The sequence below is a fragment of the Ictalurus furcatus genome, chromosome 4 (genome assembly GCF_023375685.1).
Source record: "Ictalurus furcatus strain D&B chromosome 4, Billie_1.0, whole genome shotgun sequence".
NCBI classification, from domain to species: Eukaryota; Metazoa; Chordata; class Actinopteri; order Siluriformes; family Ictaluridae; genus Ictalurus; species Ictalurus furcatus.
Genome location: NC_071258.1, coordinates 34,255,427 through 34,277,406, shown reverse-complemented (window position 1 = coordinate 34,277,406; position 21,980 = coordinate 34,255,427). Strand labels below are relative to the sequence as shown.

Below are 21,980 nucleotides of genomic sequence, written 5' to 3'. Positions count from 1 at the left end.
CTTGTGGGCGTGGCCTGTCCGGCGGTTTCTTTCTTCTTTTTTTTTTTTAGTTTCAAACCCAAAATTAAATAAAACTAAACATGCTGCTAAAGATTAGCAAAGATAACATCTTCTTTACACTCAGCAGAGGCTCCAGCGATCCCGCTCTAGTTCCTTCCAAACTTCATTTTCCTACATAACGTACGTACGCACTGTGGTACCAAACAGTAAATGGGAACAATTTGCAGGCAGGAACTAAAAGTTGTGAGCGGGGAACTGAAGAAGGACCGGTCCTAGGATCGGTCCGAGGTAGTGACGGGTCGTTCACGAATGATTCGTTCATTTCGAACGAATCTTTTATACGACTCGCAAATAACGAGTCGTATCAGAGCGATTCGTTCGTTCGTCACGTGAAAACCGCACAGGCTGTGTACGGGAGATAGAAAAGATTAGTTCGCCTCCCGGAGTCTACTGGTCAGAGTCAAACGAAACGGAAGGAATAAACCGAATGTCCGGATATTCGTTCGTTTTGCCGAACGAGATTCAAAAGATCCGAGTCGGTAAAACGATTCGCCGATTCCGATGATCGTTCGGATTAGCCGCTTTTTAGCCTCGGGGAATTTTTGCTCGATAAATAAATAAGAATAAATAATTATTAATTAGTGTTTGTTAAGCTCATATAGCATCTCCTGCCCAGTGTGACGGGAAAAGATTTTCTCATCTACACTTTTTGCAAAATCAGCAAACTATTAAACTCCCCAAGCGCCGGAAAACACCACTCTTACTGTAATACGACACTTTCGAAACCATTCATCACATGAAAGAAGCAACAGGTTAAGGACTAAATAAATAAATAGATAAATAAATAGATAAATAAATAAATCTCAGACAAGAGTTGCTTTGTGAAGCCTTTTTAATAAATAATAAAATATATTTATTTTCTGAAAAAAGGTTTGGCATAGAGAGACAGTGTTCGGCATGGACGCAGTGTTAAAGACTATACATTAGGTTAGGCACTTCAGGTGTGAATCCAGTCCTAAATCTTAGTGCACTGAAGCATTAACGCTCACACACACGGTTTCATTTTCTCCACTTCTACTCTTACAGTAGAACAGTAGTACACAAGATGCAAGACCGACAAGCTAGTGACACACACTAGGTCGTATTGGCACGTCTGGGTTATAAACATTACGGACATTCATTCGGCGGTAAAAGTGAAATGTACAGCAAGTCAGCGCTCCTAACTTGTGTTTCTCTCAAGCCTACAGGCCTGAACTCCTGATTTAACCTGTGATTCACACTGTGATGTGTTGGAGAACAAAAAACACACACACACACACACACACACACACACACACACACACACAAAAACAAGTGGTAAAGAAAGATGCATAGTTGCATGTGATGTAGCCTACAAATGAATCATCTCATCTCAAATCATCTCCTGTGCCCTGGACTACTTCAAGAACATGACCCAATCTGTAATGACGGAAGCAGTTTAAACGAAGCAGGAAATTCCTGGTGGTATACTATTCATAATTCATAACGTGGAGGAAAAAAAATTAATAATCGTACAATATCATTTCAGGTGAGACGACTAGTGAGAGAACTAAATCGCACGGTCGACGTAAAAAGAACTGAAACGCAGTAAAATGAATAAAGAACGACGTCTCCTCACTGATCGCACGTTTAAAACCCGACTTAAGGCGACTTCCAGGCAACGACCGAGCCGAGATTTACCTCGGAAGGAAACTCAGAATCAAACGTGACGTGTTCGGTAATAACGGAGGTCTATTTCACAGAAAATCTTGCACTTACTCTGGGGGGGCGGAGCCTAGAGAGGCGTAGTGATCCCAAAACCGAGCGGAGATACAAAAAAAAAAAAAAAAAAAAAGCAATTCCAAGACAGTTGCCCAACATGGCCGCTTACGTAACGTTCTATTCTATCGTCCGCCTCCACCGTGAAGCTTTATTTTTGTTAAACACTTCGGCCTATCTCGTGCTTTGATGTTTGGCAAACACTAAGACGTAATTACAGAGCTAACCGGGATCATACAGATTCGCTATGTGGTCGTTACAGCCGATTCGTCTGGACATGACTCTGAATAGCGACCGATCGTCTTCCTGTAGTCGCGGAAACTGTCTCGATTTTAAACGGCGCCACCTGCTGTGCTGGAGAACACGTACGGTACGTGACGACCAATACAAAACGCGCGAGCTTGTAAGCGTGTGAAGACGGGTTACGTCGTCTCGGCATGAAGTGCGCGTCACGTCCTACTGTGTCGTACGTCACTGAAGAAGTGGGTGTGGTTTAAGGTTGACGGTCACGCCAAAGATTTCGTGCTTCGTGACAGGCTTCCATTATTATTAAATATTCATGGCGTGAGGGAACGGCGTGTATCTAAATCAACCCTTTCATGTTTTTCACGGCTTGTCTTATCAAAGTTTTAATAAATCACTCGTGAAACTTTTTTTTTCTTCCTTAATTTAAACATGTCCTTATTTTACGTCGACCTGATAAAAAGGTAACACACACGCGCACACTTTCTCACTGGAACCCCTCCCAGTCCAATCCACAGTCCATTAAATCTAGTGAGAAAATATAAACACACACACACACACACACACACACACACATCAAATCCAAAAAGTGGGCAATTTACAGAAGTCATTAAGAAGGAAAACGACTGGCTTCACCCAAGAGAACAGCGTTTAGGAATAATCTGACACACTTGGGACAGTTTATCGAATGGTACTGGCTTCAGATTTGTGTGTCGGAGCATGCAAACTTGTATCTGTTGGTCTGAATTACCCAAGCTTTAAAAGTTCATCTTTAAGTTTAGCTTTAAAAGCTCAAGTTACATTTATATTTTATAACAACTGGTACTGTAATTCTTTTCGGAAACCCTCAGGCCTGATTACTGTATAAAGCATAAAGGTGAGATCCAGCCCCGTGTTCAATAACAGTATAACAAGGTGTAATGGCGCCGTTTGGCCACTAGTGGTGCTTTAATGTGTTTTATGTGCTAATCTAAGTGGACGTTTTTCTGATAATAAGATGGCGCAGTGGCACCGTCTGGCCACTAGCAGGCGCACTTGCTCTTCTCCTGTGTCGGCGGTTCGAGCATCTCGCTCCCGCTGTGCCCGTTGGAGCGCATGGTGCCGTCGGGGATCCACGACCGGTCCACGCACCTCTCCATACGCTTCATGATCAGATCCAGCAGGACCTCCACGGCCTGGGCCACGTTCTCGCCGTTCGCCGCGCTCGTCTCGAAGTACGGGATCCTGAGAGGGTCAGTAAGAAAGAGGTTCTTTAAGCCCTTTCGAAAAACATTTCGGTTTAACGTCCTCCCTCCGTTTGATGCGAAAGGAAGCCGTCGCACTTACTTAAGAACGTTCACGAGAAATTTCTTAACGTCTTACAGATGTACAGCCGAGTCAGACTTCTCTAAGCCACACCTCTTCCTCTTAATACAATCAGGAAATAAAGGTTTACAGTCGTCAGCTGTTTTGTTTTTTTTTAAATTATTATTCACTCCCTTCAAAATAAAAACATTTTGTATTGTATTTACAAAAAGGTATTAAAATATTCAAATGAGGTATTAGAATATTTGCTGATTTGCATGAAACACAGAAACCACAGAAACCGCAAAGCGTAACTCATCTGTCCTGAAGATGTCGGAAAGCGCCGGTACTGGAGACTCTTTCCATAAACATCACACGTGTGTTACACGCTGTTACTATAGAAACGATAACGTATTAGCGTTATCGAGCACGATGACTGGCCGCTGCACTACTGTCGGAGCTGCTGTTCTGACCAATCAGGGTCCAGAACTCGGCAGCACCGGGGTGTGTATCGAGTGTGTTATCGCACGTTTCCTTCTTTGGCATGCCTGCTCCTGCCAGAGCAAACAGCTCAGATCAGCAAATAGATATCGCTTCGCATGACTCATATCCAGCCTGCCCGGGCCAAAAAAAAAAAAACAACCTTCTTAGGAAACACTTTTAAAAAGCTAGACGACGCATTACACGTGTGCACGCAAAGCTTTCTTTTAAATATTCTCCTGACTATTATTTTCATGGTGTGAACAGAAAACAGCACGGGTTTAGTTATAACCGACATCAGGTGACGTTAATAAGCGTGATTCACTGGGGTGAAAAGTGCTCAGGACTCGCTGTGTCTCGACGCCCGTGTACGTGTTTATGAGCCAGAACCGCGTGCTCTTGTGCTAACGAATTCAATTTACTGCAAACTAAATGCAACTCCAGATGCCTGTGGATGTGTTCACAATAATCTAATCCAAGTCATTCCCCTAGCAAATAAACACCTTTTGTTTTACAATACAAAGCATACCTTATAGAGCGCGCACACACACACACACACACACACACACACACACTTTTCGACTTGCTAGATGCGTGACTAGGACCCAAGACGCCTCACATCAGCTTGGTCAATATTTACCGTGCAGTTAGACTGTCATCTTTAAGATTTGTGAGATTAGCAGCTCTTGCCTTAAACACACACACACACACACACACACACACACACACACACACACACACACACACACACACACACACCCTAAGCAAACGATAGGACTCAGCAGGAATAAATCTGCACTCATTTATTCCATTAACGCAGCACTGATGATGCTCGAGCTGCCGTGTGCTCTGGATCAGAGTGTTAAAACTGTACAAAGATGGACAGACGGGTAAGCAGGTGGACAGACATACAGACAGACAGATGGATGAACAGACGGACAATTGTCAGGATGGGTAGATTGTGGATTGATAGACAGACAGTCAGATGGGTGGACAGACAGGTGCATTGCGAGACATTCAGGTAAAGAGATGGATTGAGAGGTGGGTTGACAGACAGACAGTTAGAGAAGTTGACAGACAATTAGATGGTTGGAGACCAGGTACACTGGCAGATAGACAGTTAGAAGGGTGGATAGACAGGTGGATGGAGAGATAGACAGTTAGAAGGGTGGATAGACAGGCGGATGGAGAGATAGACAGTTAGAAGGGTGGATAGACAGGTGGATGGAGAGAGAGACAGTTAGAAGGGTGGATAGACAGGCGGTTGGAGAGATAGACAGTTAGAAGGGTGGATAGACAGGTGGATGGAGAGAGAGACAGTTAGAAGGGTGGATAGACAGGTGGATGGAGAGATAGACAGTTAGAAGGGTGGATAGACAGGTGGATGGAGAGAGAGACAGTTAGAAGGGTGGATAGACAGGCGGATGGAGAGATAGACAGTTAGAAGGGTGGATAGACAGGTGGACGGAGAGCTAGAGTTAGATGGGTGGATAGACAGGTGGATGGAGAGAGAGACAGTTAGAAGGGTGGATAGACAGGTGGATGGAGAGAGACAGTTAGAAGGGTGGATAGAGAGACAGACAGTTAGAAGGGTGGATAGACAGGTGGATGGAGAGAGACAGTTAGAAGGGTGGATAGAGAGATAGACAGTTAGAAGGGTGGATAGACAGGTGGATGGAGAGCTAGAGTTAGATGGGTGGATAGACAGGTGGATGGAGAGAGAGACAGTTAGAAGGGTGGATAGACAGGAGGACGGAGAGACAGACAGATAGACAGGTGGACAGAGAGCTAGAGTTAGATGGTGGATAGACAGGAGGACGGAGAGACAGACAGATAGACAGGTGGACAGAGAGCTAGAGTTAGATGGTGGATAGACAGGAGGACGGAGAGAGACAGATAGACAGGTGGACAGAGAGCTAGAGTTAGATGGTGGATAGACAGGTGAATGGAGAAAGACAGTTAGATGGTGGATAGACAGGTGAATATACAGATAGAGAGTTAGAAGGGTGGATAGACAGGTGGACGGAGAGACAGACAGATAGACAGGTGGACATTAGCCATGTTAGCATTTGAGCGTGAGGCATGTCTGTAGCCGGTGTTCGGTCTTACCCGTATTTACTGGCGAGCTCTCGAGCCTCCTCCTCCTTCACGAATCGCTGGTCCTCCAGATCGCACTTGTTCCCACACAGCACGATGTCGGGGTTCTCGCAGTACGCGTGCATCTGCAGCTGACCTGCGAACGAAAGCAACGCACACTTCAGCGCTTAGCGGCTAGGTTTCACGATTTAACGGCGAACCGCTAGCGGAAATCTGAAGACGTCCGTGTGAAACGTACTCATCCAGTTCCTGACGTTGAGGAAGCTCTGCTCGTTCGTCAGGTCGAACAGCAACAGGAAACCCATGGCGTCTCTGAAGAAGGCCGTCGTCAGACTCCTGAACCTGCAAAAACCAAACGCTTTCTTACACCAAGTGTACGGGGGGGGGGGGGGGGGGTTTCACCCTGAGAAATGTGCGTTAATGTTCTCACCTCTCCTGGCCGGCCGTGTCCCACAGCTGAACGTGTATCCTCTGGCCCCGCCCCGCTGCACCGTCAGGCCCGCTGGACTTGTACATCTTTAACACAACATTTACATCAACTATGAATCTCTCTCTCACACCGTCCCCCAACACACATCATTTTCCTACGACAGCACGTCCTGAAATTCCTCTTTACACCACAGCGATTCGCCAACAATTCAATGTATGTGTATTAAAGAAACAAACATGTTGTACTCTTTAAAAAAAAAAAACAATAATAATAATTTTTATCCGTTTATAGTTACATTCACGACAGAAAAATGCAGCTCGTCACGTTACTGAGATTCCACAAAGCGTGAACTCCTCTGTCCGTTTCAAAGGGGTGACACTGGAGACTCCTTCCTCAAACGTTCCCTTACAACGATTGGTTATATTTATGTGGTACGAGTCCTTGTGAGCGAGCTGTTACTATGGAAACGATAACTTATAACTTAGACCGGACGAATGAATATAAAGCTGTGATTTTCAGCTGGGCAACAGAGTGCTCGAGTGTGACGGACTGCGGCGATGAAGCCAGGCGGCTCCGGGTCGTGACGATTGGCGCTGCTGTTTGTTTTGTAGGAGCAGCCGACGGTGTTTGTTCTTGAGGCGTAGCTCCTCCAGGAAGACCTGCTCGCGTCTCGGTCCGAACTCTCCAAGCCGGCTGGGAACGACGAGCTCTCCGTCACGTTCGAGTTTTCTTTTTCCGTGTCACTGTAAATTGAGGATTTAGGCATCGGGTGGAGTTCACGGTGAAAAACGCCGCCCTGAAACTCGTCTTTTGTTGAGAACCTGCCTCAGCCAAAGCCGCTCAGGTTCTCCTACGTTCGAGGAATGCGTTAATGAGGTGGTGTAGCGCACACGCACACACACACACACACACACACTCCACAACTGGTTAGACGCGCCGCTTTTGCGTAATTGTACGAAATGTTACCGAAAGACGTTTTTATGACCGTTATGTTACTAGTTCTTCATGATCACGTGTTCAGCCCGCTGAAGAAACGTTCAGGAGAAAGACACCACAATCGGGTTACTTTCCATCGCCCTGCTTTCGCGCTTTCTGTTCCCAGTATTACGCCGGGGGCGTGGCCAGAACCGTAACCAGGATCAAATCACATTCCTCAAACGTGACTCACTTGACACATAATACGGCACAACGTGTACGACACTCGCAGCTCGTTTCTAATCCGCGTCGCACTTCTGTTTCTCCTTCAACGGCCCTGATTCCAGTTCGACTGGTTAATTTGGTGGGGTTGAATATTTTGCTGTTCAGGTGTCACAGCTGGGTCGTGGGTTGGTCTTGCAGCAGGACAGTAATCCAAAAACAGGATCCAAAGACGCACCGAAAAGGCCCAACGATCACCGAATCAAGCTTTAGACGCAGCCTACTCATCTCCAATCCCACGATTCAGTGGTTTTGTGCAGGGGTGGCAATAATCATGACGCGTAACTTATTTTATTAAAGAAGCGAGGAGTTATTTTATTTGCAGCAACGTACAATTATTTATTAGATATTTTATTCTGCGATATTTTCGAGTTTCTTACATTTACAGGAAATTCCTGAAGATTTTCCGCAGCCGCGTCTTTTGTCTCGGAGTAACACTTTAACTCCGGCGCGAGGGCAGGGATTAGACGCTGCGTTTCGGAAAGATTATTTTACGCTCCAGCTCACACGGCTGGGGAAAAGGAAACTAAACGGTAATTCCAGGAGACTGAAAAACTACCTGGAGGGACTGAGTTCATGGTCCAGAGGTGCAATAACAAGTGATCTAAACACACACACACACACACACACACACACACACACACACACGTTTCTCAGGCCACGCCAAACAAAAACAGTCCCGCCATATTTAGAAAACTTTCAGCAATGCTGATTTTCCTCATACTCACGTGTATGCTAATGAGTTAACACCATTCACCTAGCTCATTTGCATTCAGACACGCCCACAAAACTCCATAAAAGCTCAAGCCCATAGAGAGCTGAACGGAATTCCTCAGAAGTGTGTAACACAAATCGTTCGTTAAATTAGCGTGCAACCGGATTCAACGAGTGACGGCGTGATCCGTGTAAACACAATCGCGGCGACTCAGACAATTTATCGTGGATTTTAAAGCGCGCACACACACACACACACACACACACACACACACGACTTACCACCCGCTTTTCTCTGAAGTCGATTCCCACTGTGGTGATGAATTTAGAGTTGAACTTGCCGTCCGTGTACTGGTACAGGAAGCTGGTCTTTCCCACCCCAGAATCCCCCAGGGCTAGGAACTTGATGAGGTAATCGTAGTCCCCATCAGACATAGTGAGGGCCTCTTGCTGAACCTGGAACACACACACGGCTCTGTTTAATTAAACGAATCCCGCACAAAACAGTTCCGTGGACGGCACGGGGTCACAGCGGGCAGTGTTGAGACTCCAGGCCAAAGGTTACACCAACATTTACGCAGGGAAAGTTGTGCGTATTCAGAACCATGTTACACGGCGGCGGCGACTGATTTCCAGTACGCATCGTTCAGATTATTACAGTGCATTCTGACGGATTTCTCAACCACGTCCATATAACTTCTCTATAAATTCAACTTCATCACAGGTATGTACAGCATTCATAGTGTTCGCTACTACCCACGGTTTCAAGCACACACACACACACACACACACACACACACACACACATTACACATACATCTACCCCGCGGAGACGGGGTCCTGCTGTAACGATCGCATTACGCAACGCTGAAAGATCTGAAGAGGAAACACTGAAGTCCTGCACAGGACAGATAAGACTAATTCTCTCTTCTACAGTGTACCATGTGACTAGCTCAGTCCACAACCACACGATTCTGAACGTTGCACACAGAGTAGGCCAGAGACAAAAACACATGTAAGAAGAGAGAATTTGTGCGAAAGTGTGAAGATGCTGATGCAGTAACAGGAAACGCTGAAACCCCATGAAACAGAAAGTGAAAAACTTCGGGTCTGTAAACGAGATGCACGAGACTGGCTGACGTTATTAAAGTTTAGGATAAATAAAAATATATATATATATATATATATATTCGTGGATCTGAATACAAAGATCACTTTGGTACATATTTCATGCACTTAGCACGGAGCCGTCCACAGATATCCAGAATAGACGCACCAATAAAAATTCCCCTCTCAGCCAGCTGGGATTGCGTATAATCCAGAACTTTCTACCAAGTCACCGGAGAGTCTTTCACATGAAGATTTATGTTCATTTAATCAGTTACGTAAACTGCAACAAGACAAACACGTCCGCCGCAGGGCGAAAACACGTCGCGTTCTTATTCACGTGACACGTTTATTTGCGGATTGTTTATTTCACCACGCCGTTCGCCCGGAGAACAGACGCGCCGCAGCGTGAACGTCACGTTCCACGACGCGTCGTCGGGACGGTTTTACAGCAGGTTTACATTCGACAGAAAACGCATCGGCATCCCCTGTAACCCTGTCAGACTGGAACAGAAACAGCTCTTTTCCCCCTCAGACAGAATGGCATGGTGTTGTCTGGGAGAAATAAAAGAACGGATTTGATAACTGAACGCAGGAGGATTAGCGAGGAGAATACATGCAGTACGTCGCGTGGGGGGTTTGTGTGTCTTGTACTCGTACGTGCCTGTTGCTGTAATTTTCTCCCTGTCCTGATGTGTAACGGCGAGTTAACTGTAGGAATGAGGAAATAAAGCGACAAAACCAGCCTCCTGCGATTGTGTGCGGTCACGCCTTGACGAGAACCCTGCACGATCACAGTGATTTAAAGCTTTACTTAGATCCTCCAGACCCCGGTGAACCGTCCGGGAAAAGCCAGACGCTCTCCACTCCGACCTGATTAGCAGAATTACCGAACGCTTCCTTTTTAGATGAATAACTATGGGACGGTTTTTTTTTTTTTAGGAACAAAACAATATAAATCCTTCCAGAACTGGAGCACGTCTTTTTCTTATCCCTTTCGCCTTCTAATCTTCCAGGGCACGGCATTTACCGTCACGTGGTTAACGTATTAACACAAATGAGATCCGGTGATAAAAAGAGCGATAAAAGGGCCGGTGATGGTCACGATATGAATATTTCATAACGGCACATCAATAATTTACTCGTTTTTGAGCACAGAGACAGGAGTCCTGAAGCTCTGAACAAAAACTTACTCATATTTAATACTATTTCAGCATTAGAGTAAAAATAAATAAATAAATAAATAATTTAGACGTTTAATATGCGATGTAACGATTTTAATTGCTAACAGAACTGTCGTGGAAAATTACAGCAGGGCAATATGACTATACAGGATGAGTATCGTGATAAATAATGCCGCAATACTTTTCAGAGTTATAAATAACATGGAAAAGTATGTAGAACGTGATAAAGAATCATGATTTAAGCCGTAGCCTCGGCTAGGGCATATAACCATATTCTGTGGCTGAGAAAACGTTTGGAGAAACTGCGTTATGGTCCAGAACGCTTTTTTTGTGTTTGAATTTGCCTTTGTCAGGCCTGGATTGTTTTTTTTTTTTGGACACACTCCAACACCCCCCCACCCCTTTTTTTTTTGCTTTAACTCCGCCCTCATTTCAGTCTGAAATCAGCAAGCTCCCAGCACAACCAGATAATTCTCCTGTGAGTAAAATAAACACATTGTGCTTCAAAAAAACAAAAAACCCCATAATGATGAGAAACACAGTAAAACCAGAACCAGAGTAAACACTGGCAGCATTTTCCAAAATGGAGTAATTTATTACTGGTGCCGGGGATGAAGCTGGACGCAGAATTAATTAACAGCATTGCTCTTGGACAAGTCCGTAAACCCAATCTGTATTAGCTTTAGTGTTTTCATGGCCGAGTACAGCGGTTGAACTTCTGACCTCGGAAAATCATCGTGAGCCGAATCTCTGCGCGTTTTTATCGTTATGACTCGGCTTTCGAGCAGCTGGAATGGCCAAGTGAGCGTGCGTGGCAGTTCTTACGAATGCTAACTCTAGCTTAAACTCCGTAGGTTCTGGGGTTCGGCGCTTTGGGGACTGCGAGGCAGAGGAGTAGGAGTCCAAAAATAATAATAATAATCATTCAAATTTGATGCAGCTCCACCTACTTAACCATTAAAAACTTAATCTTGCCACATTTTGACAGATCCTACCCGATGCGCCTTTAAATCATTCTGAATGAAACACAACTGCTAGCAGTTTGTCAGCTGTCCTGTAACACCGCCGTAGAAATGTCTTCAAGATAGAATCTCCCACGCCCAGGGAACACGAGAGTCCGAAACGTTTTTGGTGAAACGAACTTCGTCGCATGATGTAATGCAAAAAAAAAATTAAATAAATAAAAGTTCACCTTCAGGCAGATTTTAGACCGAGATGAACTTCACATATTAGTCATGGCTGCAGATTTCGTTTGTCTCATTAACACGCTTTAAATCACAGCACAGGAAGCGTACTATCAAGCTAAATCTCAGGGCAGGACTAGATTACTGAGAGTAAATACATCAAATCCAACGTGAAACACAGAAGAAGCTGTTTTTAATGATTAACATAATGTAATAACTACAGAAGTTTAGCCTTAAGGGGGGAAAAAAAAAATACTGTGATTCAAAGTGATATCAAGCGCATCATTTCTCACGTCTTCGATTCAGAATTCTCTTTACGTTGGGGGTTTTTGGCCTCCAGAATTAAGCTCCTTCAGAGTTTAGGATTTTGTGATTTTTCACCTTCCATGGTTGATGAAAAACAATACGAACACAGTGCATCTGATGCCAATATTCCTGCGTGGAGGTATAACTTTTAAGAAAAATTCACTTTAGTTTAGCCAAACTGTGCTCATTGTCTCACTTTTTTTTGTTCCTCTAGCAGGCATGTAGACCATCACATTCTGGTTCGGGCCTGTTTTACTCACACACCTGGAAAAGCTAAAATGAGTTTCGTCACACATTTCACTCACCCACGAAGAGAGAGATGGAGAGAGAGAGAGAGAGAGAGAGAGAGAGAGAGAGAGAGAGAGAGAGAGAGAGAGAGTGACAGAAGGACAGAGAGACACAGAGAGAGATGGAAGGACAGAGAGAGAGAGAGAGACAGAAGGACAGAGAGACAGAGAGAGAGAGAGAGAGAGAGACAGACACACAGAGACAGAGAGAGAGAGACAGACAGAGAGAGAGACAGAAGGACAGAGAGAGAGACAGAGAGAGAGAGAGAGAGAGAGACAGACAGAAGGACAGGGAGAGAGACAGAGAGAGAGACAGAAGGACAGGGAGAGAGACAGAGAGAGACAGACAGAAGGACAGGGAGAGAGACAGAGAGAGAGACAGAAGGACAGAGAGAGAGACAGAGAGAGAGACAGAGAGAGAGAGAGTGCTGTGGGTTTACAGCTCACATCGGTGAAGGGAGGTTTTGATGGTTTCATGCCCCCAGCATGTTGTCAGGACAAGAACAGACACAGGAAGTGTGAGAAACTCTGGCAGAAGCACGACACAGATGCGATGCGGTGTACGGAGTGACGGCAGAGTGAGACTGCAGCCTCGACCGAATCTTTACGACGTGAAGCATGAGAGAGTGTCATATGACTGCGATGTGATTCTAAACCATCACCAGCAGTAAAGCCTTCTCAGAAATATAAGCTGCTTAGAGTGTGAGGGCAAATCCAAACACACACACACATTTTCCAAACTGGTCATATATCCAACAATAAGGAACGCTTCAAAGATATAACGTGTTCAAACACCTCCAAAATGGTGTACACAGAGCAATATGTACAGTATAAGTGTTAGTATAGGTCTATAACTCCAGCTTTAAAACAAGTATAATAAGGGATATGCTGAGGAGTAAAGGCATCATGAACGGTTCTTAAGTTTGTCCGTCTGGAGAAATCCTTACATTCAATAAAGAATCCCAGAGGGTTTACTTTTTCAATCAAGACTGGACTGAACTACAACCGCCATCTTCTCTCAACTAAGTAGAGCTGACAGGAAAACTCAAGAACATGAGCAAGAACATATCCGCAAGTCTCTTTCAGGAAGACTGTGAGGACCTGCCCTCACTCGCATGATTCACCGACATCGGGTTACCAGAGACATGAGTCAGCATCAACTGCAACCCCAAGTGTCAAACACAGAAGCAGTAGAATCTTCTAGAAATCTTCTAGTGCACAGAAATGACTCAACTAGAACATGTGCAAGTTCATGGACCAGCCTTTCTTCAGTCTGCACGAGATATCGAACACTGAATCTGGTGCGTAACCACCACATTCTGACTCTCAGCACCCAACATCTCAGCTTCTTACTGATCACCAGCATGCACAGTCTTGCTAGTTCTGGTTAAATACATCCTTTGGCTCAGTTTAGCAGCTCAAAAAAAAAAAACCCCAAAAAAACAAAAACACACACGGCATGTTTGATTCACTTCCTGCTGTCGAGTCGAATCGCTCTGGCACCCGAGTATGATTGCTATGTTCTCACATGAGAAACCACACCAAGTTAACCCACTACGGTACACCCTGCTCATGTGAAAGCACACTAAGGTTTATACAGTCAATATCAAAGCATATACAATGACCACATACACTCCAACATGCTGTACTAATAGAGATAACTGAGCAAAATACAGTAGCGTGAGAGTGACGCAGTGCAAAGCGGTCACATAACTTAACACTCGCATACAGTACAATTTACGACACTACGACGATGAGAACAGAGCTACAGTAATAGATGGAAATGTCAGCCTAATTTAATGACATTCATTAACAACTACCTCTGACCTTGCTGTGACCTTGACCCTGTTTGGATCAATTCCAAAATCTAAACCAGTTCATCTGCTGGTTACGATGATCGTTCTATATAAAAACTACAATTCGCCAACCACTCTCGAGAGACACTGCGAGAATCTGACAGAAAGCCAGACTCTAGAAAGTTTTCTACACTAAGTGCGGTATAGAAATAAACAATTTGGCCAGTCAAGTATCAAAATATGTAGAGTGACGATCTGCAGTGCGATGTGTTCAGAGATAAAAGCCAAAAAAAACAAACAAACACTAAAGCACTGCTGAGACAATTTCATTACGCAACTGCATTTTTAAAAAATGACTTAACCATTTACTTCTCTCTAGTTTGTACTCCATCACACTACACTAGCTAATCTGTGTGCATAATTGTTGTTGTTTATTGCTAGTGGCTAATCTAATTTTTGATTATTGGGACTGGCTAATCCAATTGCGCATTATTATTATTATTATTATTATTGTGTACCAGTTAATGTAACTGTAGATCATTATTGGTTATCTCACCTTAACCGGTCTTTTAACAACCAAAGTTTGACAGTGACAGTTTGACAGTTTGACCACAGAAACGCTTTCACTGCAACTTTAAAACAAACTGTTAGATACTTTTTTTACATTCTAACACTCAAGCGTTCTGAGAAAACTAAAGCAGTTTTAGAGGGTCATTCCACGAAAAGGTATCTTACTGCGTCCATAAACAATCGAGAGAATTTTGTAGTAATAGTAGTAGTAATAATAGTAATAATAACAATAAAGACATTTCATTTTTAAATATGTTACTATTGTGTCAAGCTTCCTCAAAGAATTATAGAATATTATGTAAATAACATTTTTGCTAAAGTATCCCTTTCATCCTATAACAAGCCATAATTCAGGCTCAACGGTTAAATGCTCTGGGTTACTGGTAACAGGACTCGCCAGTATAACAGGGCTTACTGGTAACAGGACTCGCCAGTATACTCGCCAGTTACTCTGGGTTACTGGTAACAGGACTCGCCAGTATAACAGGGCTTACTGGTAACAGGACTCGCCAGTGTAACAGGGCTTACTGGTAACAGGACTCGCCAGAATAACAGAGCTTACTGGTAACAGGACTCGCCAGAATAACAGAGCTTACTGGTAACAGGACTCGCCAGAATAACAGAGCTTACTGGTAACAGGACTCGCCAGAATAACAGAGCTTACTGGTAACAGGACTCGCCAGAATAACAGAGCTTACTGGTAACAGGACTCGCCAGTGTAACAGGGCTTACTGGTAACAGGACTCGCCAGTGTAACAGGGCTTACTGGTAACAGGACTCGCCAGTGTAACAGGGCTTACTGGTAACAGGACTCGCCAGTGTAACAGGGCTTACTGGTAACAGGACTCGCCAGTGTAACAGGGCTTACTGGTAACAGGACTCGCCAGTGTAACAGGGCTTACTGGTAACAGGACTCGCCAGTATAACAGGGCTTACTGGTAACAGGACTCGCCAGTGTAACAGGACTCGTCAGTGTAACAGATCTTATTGGTAACAGGACTCACAAGTGTTAACGGTTAAAAGCTTTGGGTTACTTATCAGAAGGTTGGTGGTTCATGCCCCAGCACCGCCAAGCTGCCAGTGTGGTGCCCTTGAGCAAGGCCCTTAACCCTATGCTCCAGGGGCGCCGCATCATGGCTGACCCTGTGCTCAGACCCCAGCTTCTTAACAAGCTGGGATGTGCAGTAATCTTTTTTGCTGTGCTGTAATATATATGTGACCAACAAAGGCTTCTTCTTTGAAAGCTAAAAGGTAAATTTGCAGCAAAAAAAATATTCCGACAACTCTGCTACACTGGTCAGTACGGTTACCAAAGTGTCAATCTAGCTACACTGTTCAGCTCGGATTCTGTTGCACTGGTCAGTTATGTTACCACAGGTCAACAATGAACAGTGTGAAAGCATTGACACTGTGCTAACATGACCAGCCAGTGTAACAGTGCCAACACTGATAACAGGACTGACCAGTGTAACAGGACTCACTAGGGTAACAGGGCTGTTTTGCTGGACTTTGTTCAGGATACAACCATTTCAGCTTGTGAATAAAAACAGATTTGTATAAAACCATCCTCTCCAGCCAGCAATAATCTGCCATCTCTAATTCGAAGCGAGATGGATAAAGTGGTGCACAAGAATGTCCAAATCCTTCCGAAAGTTTTCAGTGTCACGCATCCCTGCCTGGAAACCAGCAAACAGGAGGACAAACACTAACACAGAGGGACGGGCAGTCAGGCAGGCGGATATGCAGATCCCGCTGCAACTTAAACAAAGCACACGACTGAACTGGGTGTGCCCACACACAAACACTCTCTCTCTCTCTCTCTCCCCCTCTCCCCCTCCCTCCCTCCTTCTCACACTTTCTCAAGTCTTGACAGGTTGAAACTGAGTCCACTTCCCTCTTTGTGCCAGTGTTGGAACAGAATTGCAGTAAACGCCTACAAGGTTAAAACCTCACATCTTTATACAATGGCTTGGAGATTCCAAAAGATATTACCGCACCATTAGCTTTACAGCTTACACTCTAATACCAATATTTATCCGTTTATCCCGCAGTCTCAGACGGTCTCATACACTTTACACAAATCACAGAAACCACAATGGTTGTTTTTTTAATTAATTGTGAAATAAAAAGCGGTTAAACATGTCCGGGACAGAACAGTAACACATAAACAAATATCATTTCAGTGAAAAATCAAACTCACATGTAGTCAATCAGCCACGATACTCTGGATGGATGGACATCTCACCCAGAATCTTCTCTCTAAATACATGCTTCAATCTTCAAATTCTTGCTTAGCCCTCCGAGGTGTATGCCTATTTAACCTGTTTTTTTATACCGAGGGTATTTAATAAAAAATGCCCAAATAGATTTGTGGTGTTGTATATAATATTTTCAGCACAGATAAGCTGACGACGTGCCTAAACCTGCTGACTCATGATTGGTGGAGTGACTGTACAGAAATACGGTCAAATAAAACATGGATCTACGTGACAAAATGCCACTTAAGGTAAATCTATACACCAAATAATTCATAGATTTCAATCCGATTTTATTTGTAAACCACTTTTAACAGTCTGTACAGGATTTGCCGAGTTTTTTTTGCGAGGCTTGATTTTGCTGCAACTTTTTTTCAAACTTTGCGTTGCAATCATCCTTCCTCACTTCAGCTGTCCGGGTTTCGGCTCCCTTGGGACCTATAGGAGGTGGAATGACATGAAACTGCACCAGAGTACAACCAGAGTCGTTCAAAGCGGGAGCAACGTTTTTAGGGTTCAGCAGCCGTTCTGCTGCACTGTAAGGTTTGGTTTGTGTTTACAAAAGACAGGAAGTCCTACTGTGTCCTAAACCACAGCGGCACATCTGTGTGACATCACTGACGAACTGGATGTGGTTTGAGGTAGAGATTTCTGGGTGAGACAGACTTCTATTATCAGATCATATCTCAAAAAGCAGAGACGTCAGAGACGGGGCTGTAAGTGTGATCAAAACAAACAAAATATATAGCTATCATCACAGCACAAGCTGTTCCTGTGATGAACAAAGTACAAACTGCAAGCGATACAGAAGGAATGCATTGCAGAAACCTGTTAAAAACTGTGGGGGGGTGTAGAAACATTTTAACACTGCTTGTAATTGTTCTAAACATAGCCAAAATATCTCAGAAAAGTGTACTGTGACGTCATTCACCACAATATTGATATCATCACATGCACAAAAAAAAAACATTCGGTTGATTAAAAGAAAAGCTGTGTCTGACTGACAGACTGATTACCCACAATGCCTCGCTGCCAACGTTTTCACGCTAATTAACGTCGGATCGGTGTAAAAACCTCTCGGCGCCGATCTTTTAATATGCTTAGGCAAGGGATATAACGCGAGCACAATAAACCAAGCTCTCATGTGTAATATCCCTCAGCTGCTCCTCATGTGTAATATCCCTCAGCTGCTCCTCATGTGCTCTGGGCACCGCGTCATGTGACCTGAGATTTGGGACGAAGCCGAAAGCTCAGGGCTGAAAGTTCAGACGTGTGTTTATGACACGATATACAAGAACGACGAACATCGGCGGAGCTGACTATCGTCAGTTTATCATGAAGTGACGAGAGGTTTCAGGTGTGATAGACGTCGGGAGCGAAAGACTGGGTTTCAGCTCAGAGTAACACCGGCTATGTTTACATACGCAGATAGGGCTGGGCAATATGACTAATATCCATATCATGATCAATCATGCCACGATATTCTTTTCAAAGATACTGTGGATATCACTGTGTCTAATTTTTTTTTTTAAATAATTACAAAGTCAGAGGAAGCAGCCGATGTGACGGCAAAATATATCCATCCATCCTTCCCTCTCTCACCCACACATATACATATATACATATATATACACATATATATAACACCTTTGGACATTCAGCAAGGATGCAGAACATTCAATGGGTTTTTAAAAAATTTACTTTAATAAAAGCTTTATTTCTTGTGCACTTATTGGTCATTATACTGACGAATGAACTGTGCATTTTACATTACTTTCAGCAGCCACAGCATTGTTGAACTGCTGAGCAACTTCACTGCGGTCACCAACTTTTCTTGACGTCGTCCGTTTAATAATCACGCTCGCCCGGACGACGTTTCGCTGAGACGGAAATGATTACAAATTCGTTAAAAACGTCAGCAGCGGGATTTAAAACAGCTGAACGCCCCCGAATGGATTCGCACGCTGAACCTCACTCCGCGACCGCGCATAACTTTAGATCAAATTACATGTAACGTGCATACAAAGGACCTGATTTTCACTGTGTAAAAAAAAAAAAAAAAAACCACTGAAAACTTTCCGGTCGACAGGAACGCGGACACTTCACTGATAACGTTCTTAATTTACGGCATGTTAACTGCTCACGTGGAAAGAACACGCTCCTTTTCCCAGAACATTGAATCTCAAAAGCAAACAAAATTGTGTGACGAGCCCAGGCTAAGGAATAAAAAATTAAATAAATCGCTGTGATATTGATATCTTGACCCAGGTTCTGCAGCTATACCCACCAGAAGTGCGTAAGAACGCTGTCCTGAGCGTGCTAAACAGGGACAAAGAAAGAAAATGTCGACTAGAACCATCACGAAACAAGAAGTTTCTATCACTTCCAGGAAGCTGGCTAATAGAGATTAAAAGATTAGGCACTTTCCCACTCGGCTAGGCTATTTTAATCACACAGGACAGGGAAATAGCCCTGGGACAAATGTTTAAATAAATTAGCTTAGCTATAACTCAGTTAGTTTGAGCTGAATTAGAGAGAATTGGGTCTGTTTTAAATTGTATTACCACCAGCTCTGCTAACCGACTAGCCGTGCTAATGCTAATCTTAACTCCTTTCCCGTCACTATAGCAACAGATTTACAGTGGTGTTGTAGGCTTCATGAGCAGGTCGGTTTCTTTCAAAGTGAAGTATTTATTTTTATTTTTAAGTGTGTACCAAGACATAAGTTCCTCTGGAACTCGAGCTAATTAGCAATATCCGGTAGCCATGTTTATTCCGGAAAATTAAAGAGCAACACCACATGGACGCTCTGACTTTCTGGAAGAAGGCTAATCGGTTCACAGGTAGTAGTGACAGTGAGTGTGTTTACACGTACAAAACAATCTAACAAAAGTAAAAAAAAAACGAAAGAAAGAAAGAAAGAAAAATTACTCTGTAATATTTAGGTAGTGATGCTGCTGAATTCTGGATTCTGATTGGTCAGAAGGCGTTGATTCATTTCCTATAGCGGCTCTGGCAATAGTAGCAGGTTAACGTTAGCATCAGTGCGCTCGTTCTACTACGTTATCGTTATAGTAACGGCTCACTCAGAGGGACTTGTCAAATGATTATTGTAAAACGACGCATAATCTCAGAAGTTTTCGGGAAGAACAAGTCCCTACTGAAAAAAATTTTTTTTTTTTTAAAAAATCATCAGAGAAATTCTAATGGTTTCCAGTACAAAAATACCATTACAAACCATTAACATTACTGGTCCTTAAATGGTATCCACTAGACATAATATGCCACCAACAGAAAGCAACAAATTACCAGTACAGACCCACAGCGACACTTACAACTTCCATTAAAACCAATACAATTTCCATTAAAATCATTACAAATTCTATGAGGGTTTCTATTGTTTGTTTGTTTGTTTGTTTGTTTGTTTTTCAGCAGGGGTTTATTTAACATTTATGGAAGGAGCGTCCGGTGTCAGAAGTAAAGCTGTAACTGTTTAACGCTGCCATGACGTAAGTGAGAACAGGAACTAGCTTGTTTGTATTGTAACTATAAACATACATATACATATATAAAGTACGCGGTGGAATAAAACAGTCCAGGACGTGCTGTTCTAGGGAAATCATCATCTTCAGTGTGAAGAACGCAAGTCTGCTTCTTCACAGCACACATCATTGATTATTTTTCTAGAACAGCAGGACCCTGTGTGCGTTATTCCTGACCCAGCAGCCATCATAAACAGTGTACAGGTTAACAAGTGGTACATAGTGTTGTTTGGTATTTTGACTTGTTGACGGTGAGTAATTTTGTGTTAAAAAAAACAAACAAATGATTAATCACAGTACCATATGGTAAGGAAGATACGGAAAGAAAGCCACGTGTACGTGTGTGTGTGTGTGTGTGTGTGGATGATGATGATGAAGAAACCTGAGCATCATTATTGAATTACATACATGCTGGTCAATCCTGTTCCTTTAATGACCCTGATAATTAATGAGAAATGTTTTCACTCTTCCACCCATCATTAAAACTTTTACATGAGTAAAGATCCGGAACAGCACAGATGAGGGGTGTGTGTGTGTGTGTGTGTGTGTGTGTGTGTGTGTGTGTTTAAATAATCACTGATGGAAGTGTGTTTCAGCTAAGGGATACATTTTTACAGATGATTAAAAAGACACCATGAATAACACGTCTATAAAGTTGCAGCTGAAATAAAGTGTGTGTGTGTGTGTGTGTGTGTGTGTGTGTACAGTGTAACTCACCAGTTGGAGAACCTTAATGTGCTGGGGGGAAAAAAAACAAAACACAAACGCTTCCAGAAATAAAAATAAAAAACAAACCGACACCGTGTAGAAACTTTAAATTAATTAATTATTAGACCAACTTTAGGTTATTGCAAGAATTTCCTTAAAGCTCTCTCTCTAACTCTCTCTTACTTACATACACACACACACACAGACACACATACACCCTGCAGTGAACTCGGCACGGCTGGAAATGTTTGTAAAGTGAAGCAGCACCACTTCCCGTTTACCGCACCCCTCCATGATGAATCACTTCGCTGAACCGACTCTTTTGAACAAACGCGTTTGAGTGAGTCGATTCATTTGAATCACCATCAGGAAATCTAATCTATCAGACATCTCTGCTTGGTTTGTCCTTACTAAAGTTGGTCACTTGTATAAAAGGAAGTTAAATAGCAACCATGTAGATTGGTATGTGCTTTATATTCAGTGTAAAAAAAAGCACCGTTTCGCATATAGAAGTAGAAGAAGCTTTTATTCTATCCATCCATACATCTTCTGTACCGCTTATCCTTTTCAGGGTCACAGGGAAGCGTCAGGCACAAGGCAGGGTACACCCTGGACAGGCTGCCAATCCATCGCAGGACACAATCACCCTACCATGCATGTCTTTGGACTGGGGGAGGAAACCGGAGTACCCGGAGGAAAGCACGGGGAGAACATGTGTCTGTGTCTGCAACAACTCCGCAGACACAGGGCCACGGTAGGAATCGAATCCCCGACCCTGGAGGTGTGAGGCGAACGTGCT

At 43.5% G+C, this 21,980-nt stretch overlaps 1 protein-coding gene across 1 annotated transcript; it reads right to left on the bottom strand.

Moving 5' to 3' along the window:
• Positions 1-326: 326 nt before the first annotated feature.
• Positions 327-21,496, bottom strand: rab27a (RAB27A, member RAS oncogene family). Its single transcript, XM_053623740.1, has 6 exons — positions 21,191-21,496; positions 8,525-8,698; positions 6,332-6,417; positions 6,140-6,243; positions 5,914-6,037; positions 327-3,264 (listed from the first exon to the last, which is right to left on the bottom strand). Exons 2-6 carry the CDS (start codon positions 8,675-8,677, stop codon positions 3,063-3,065), a joined length of 669 nt encoding a protein of 222 aa, XP_053479715.1. The 5' UTR covers positions 8,678-8,698; positions 21,191-21,496; the 3' UTR covers positions 327-3,062.
• Positions 21,497-21,980: the final 484 nt, after the last annotated feature.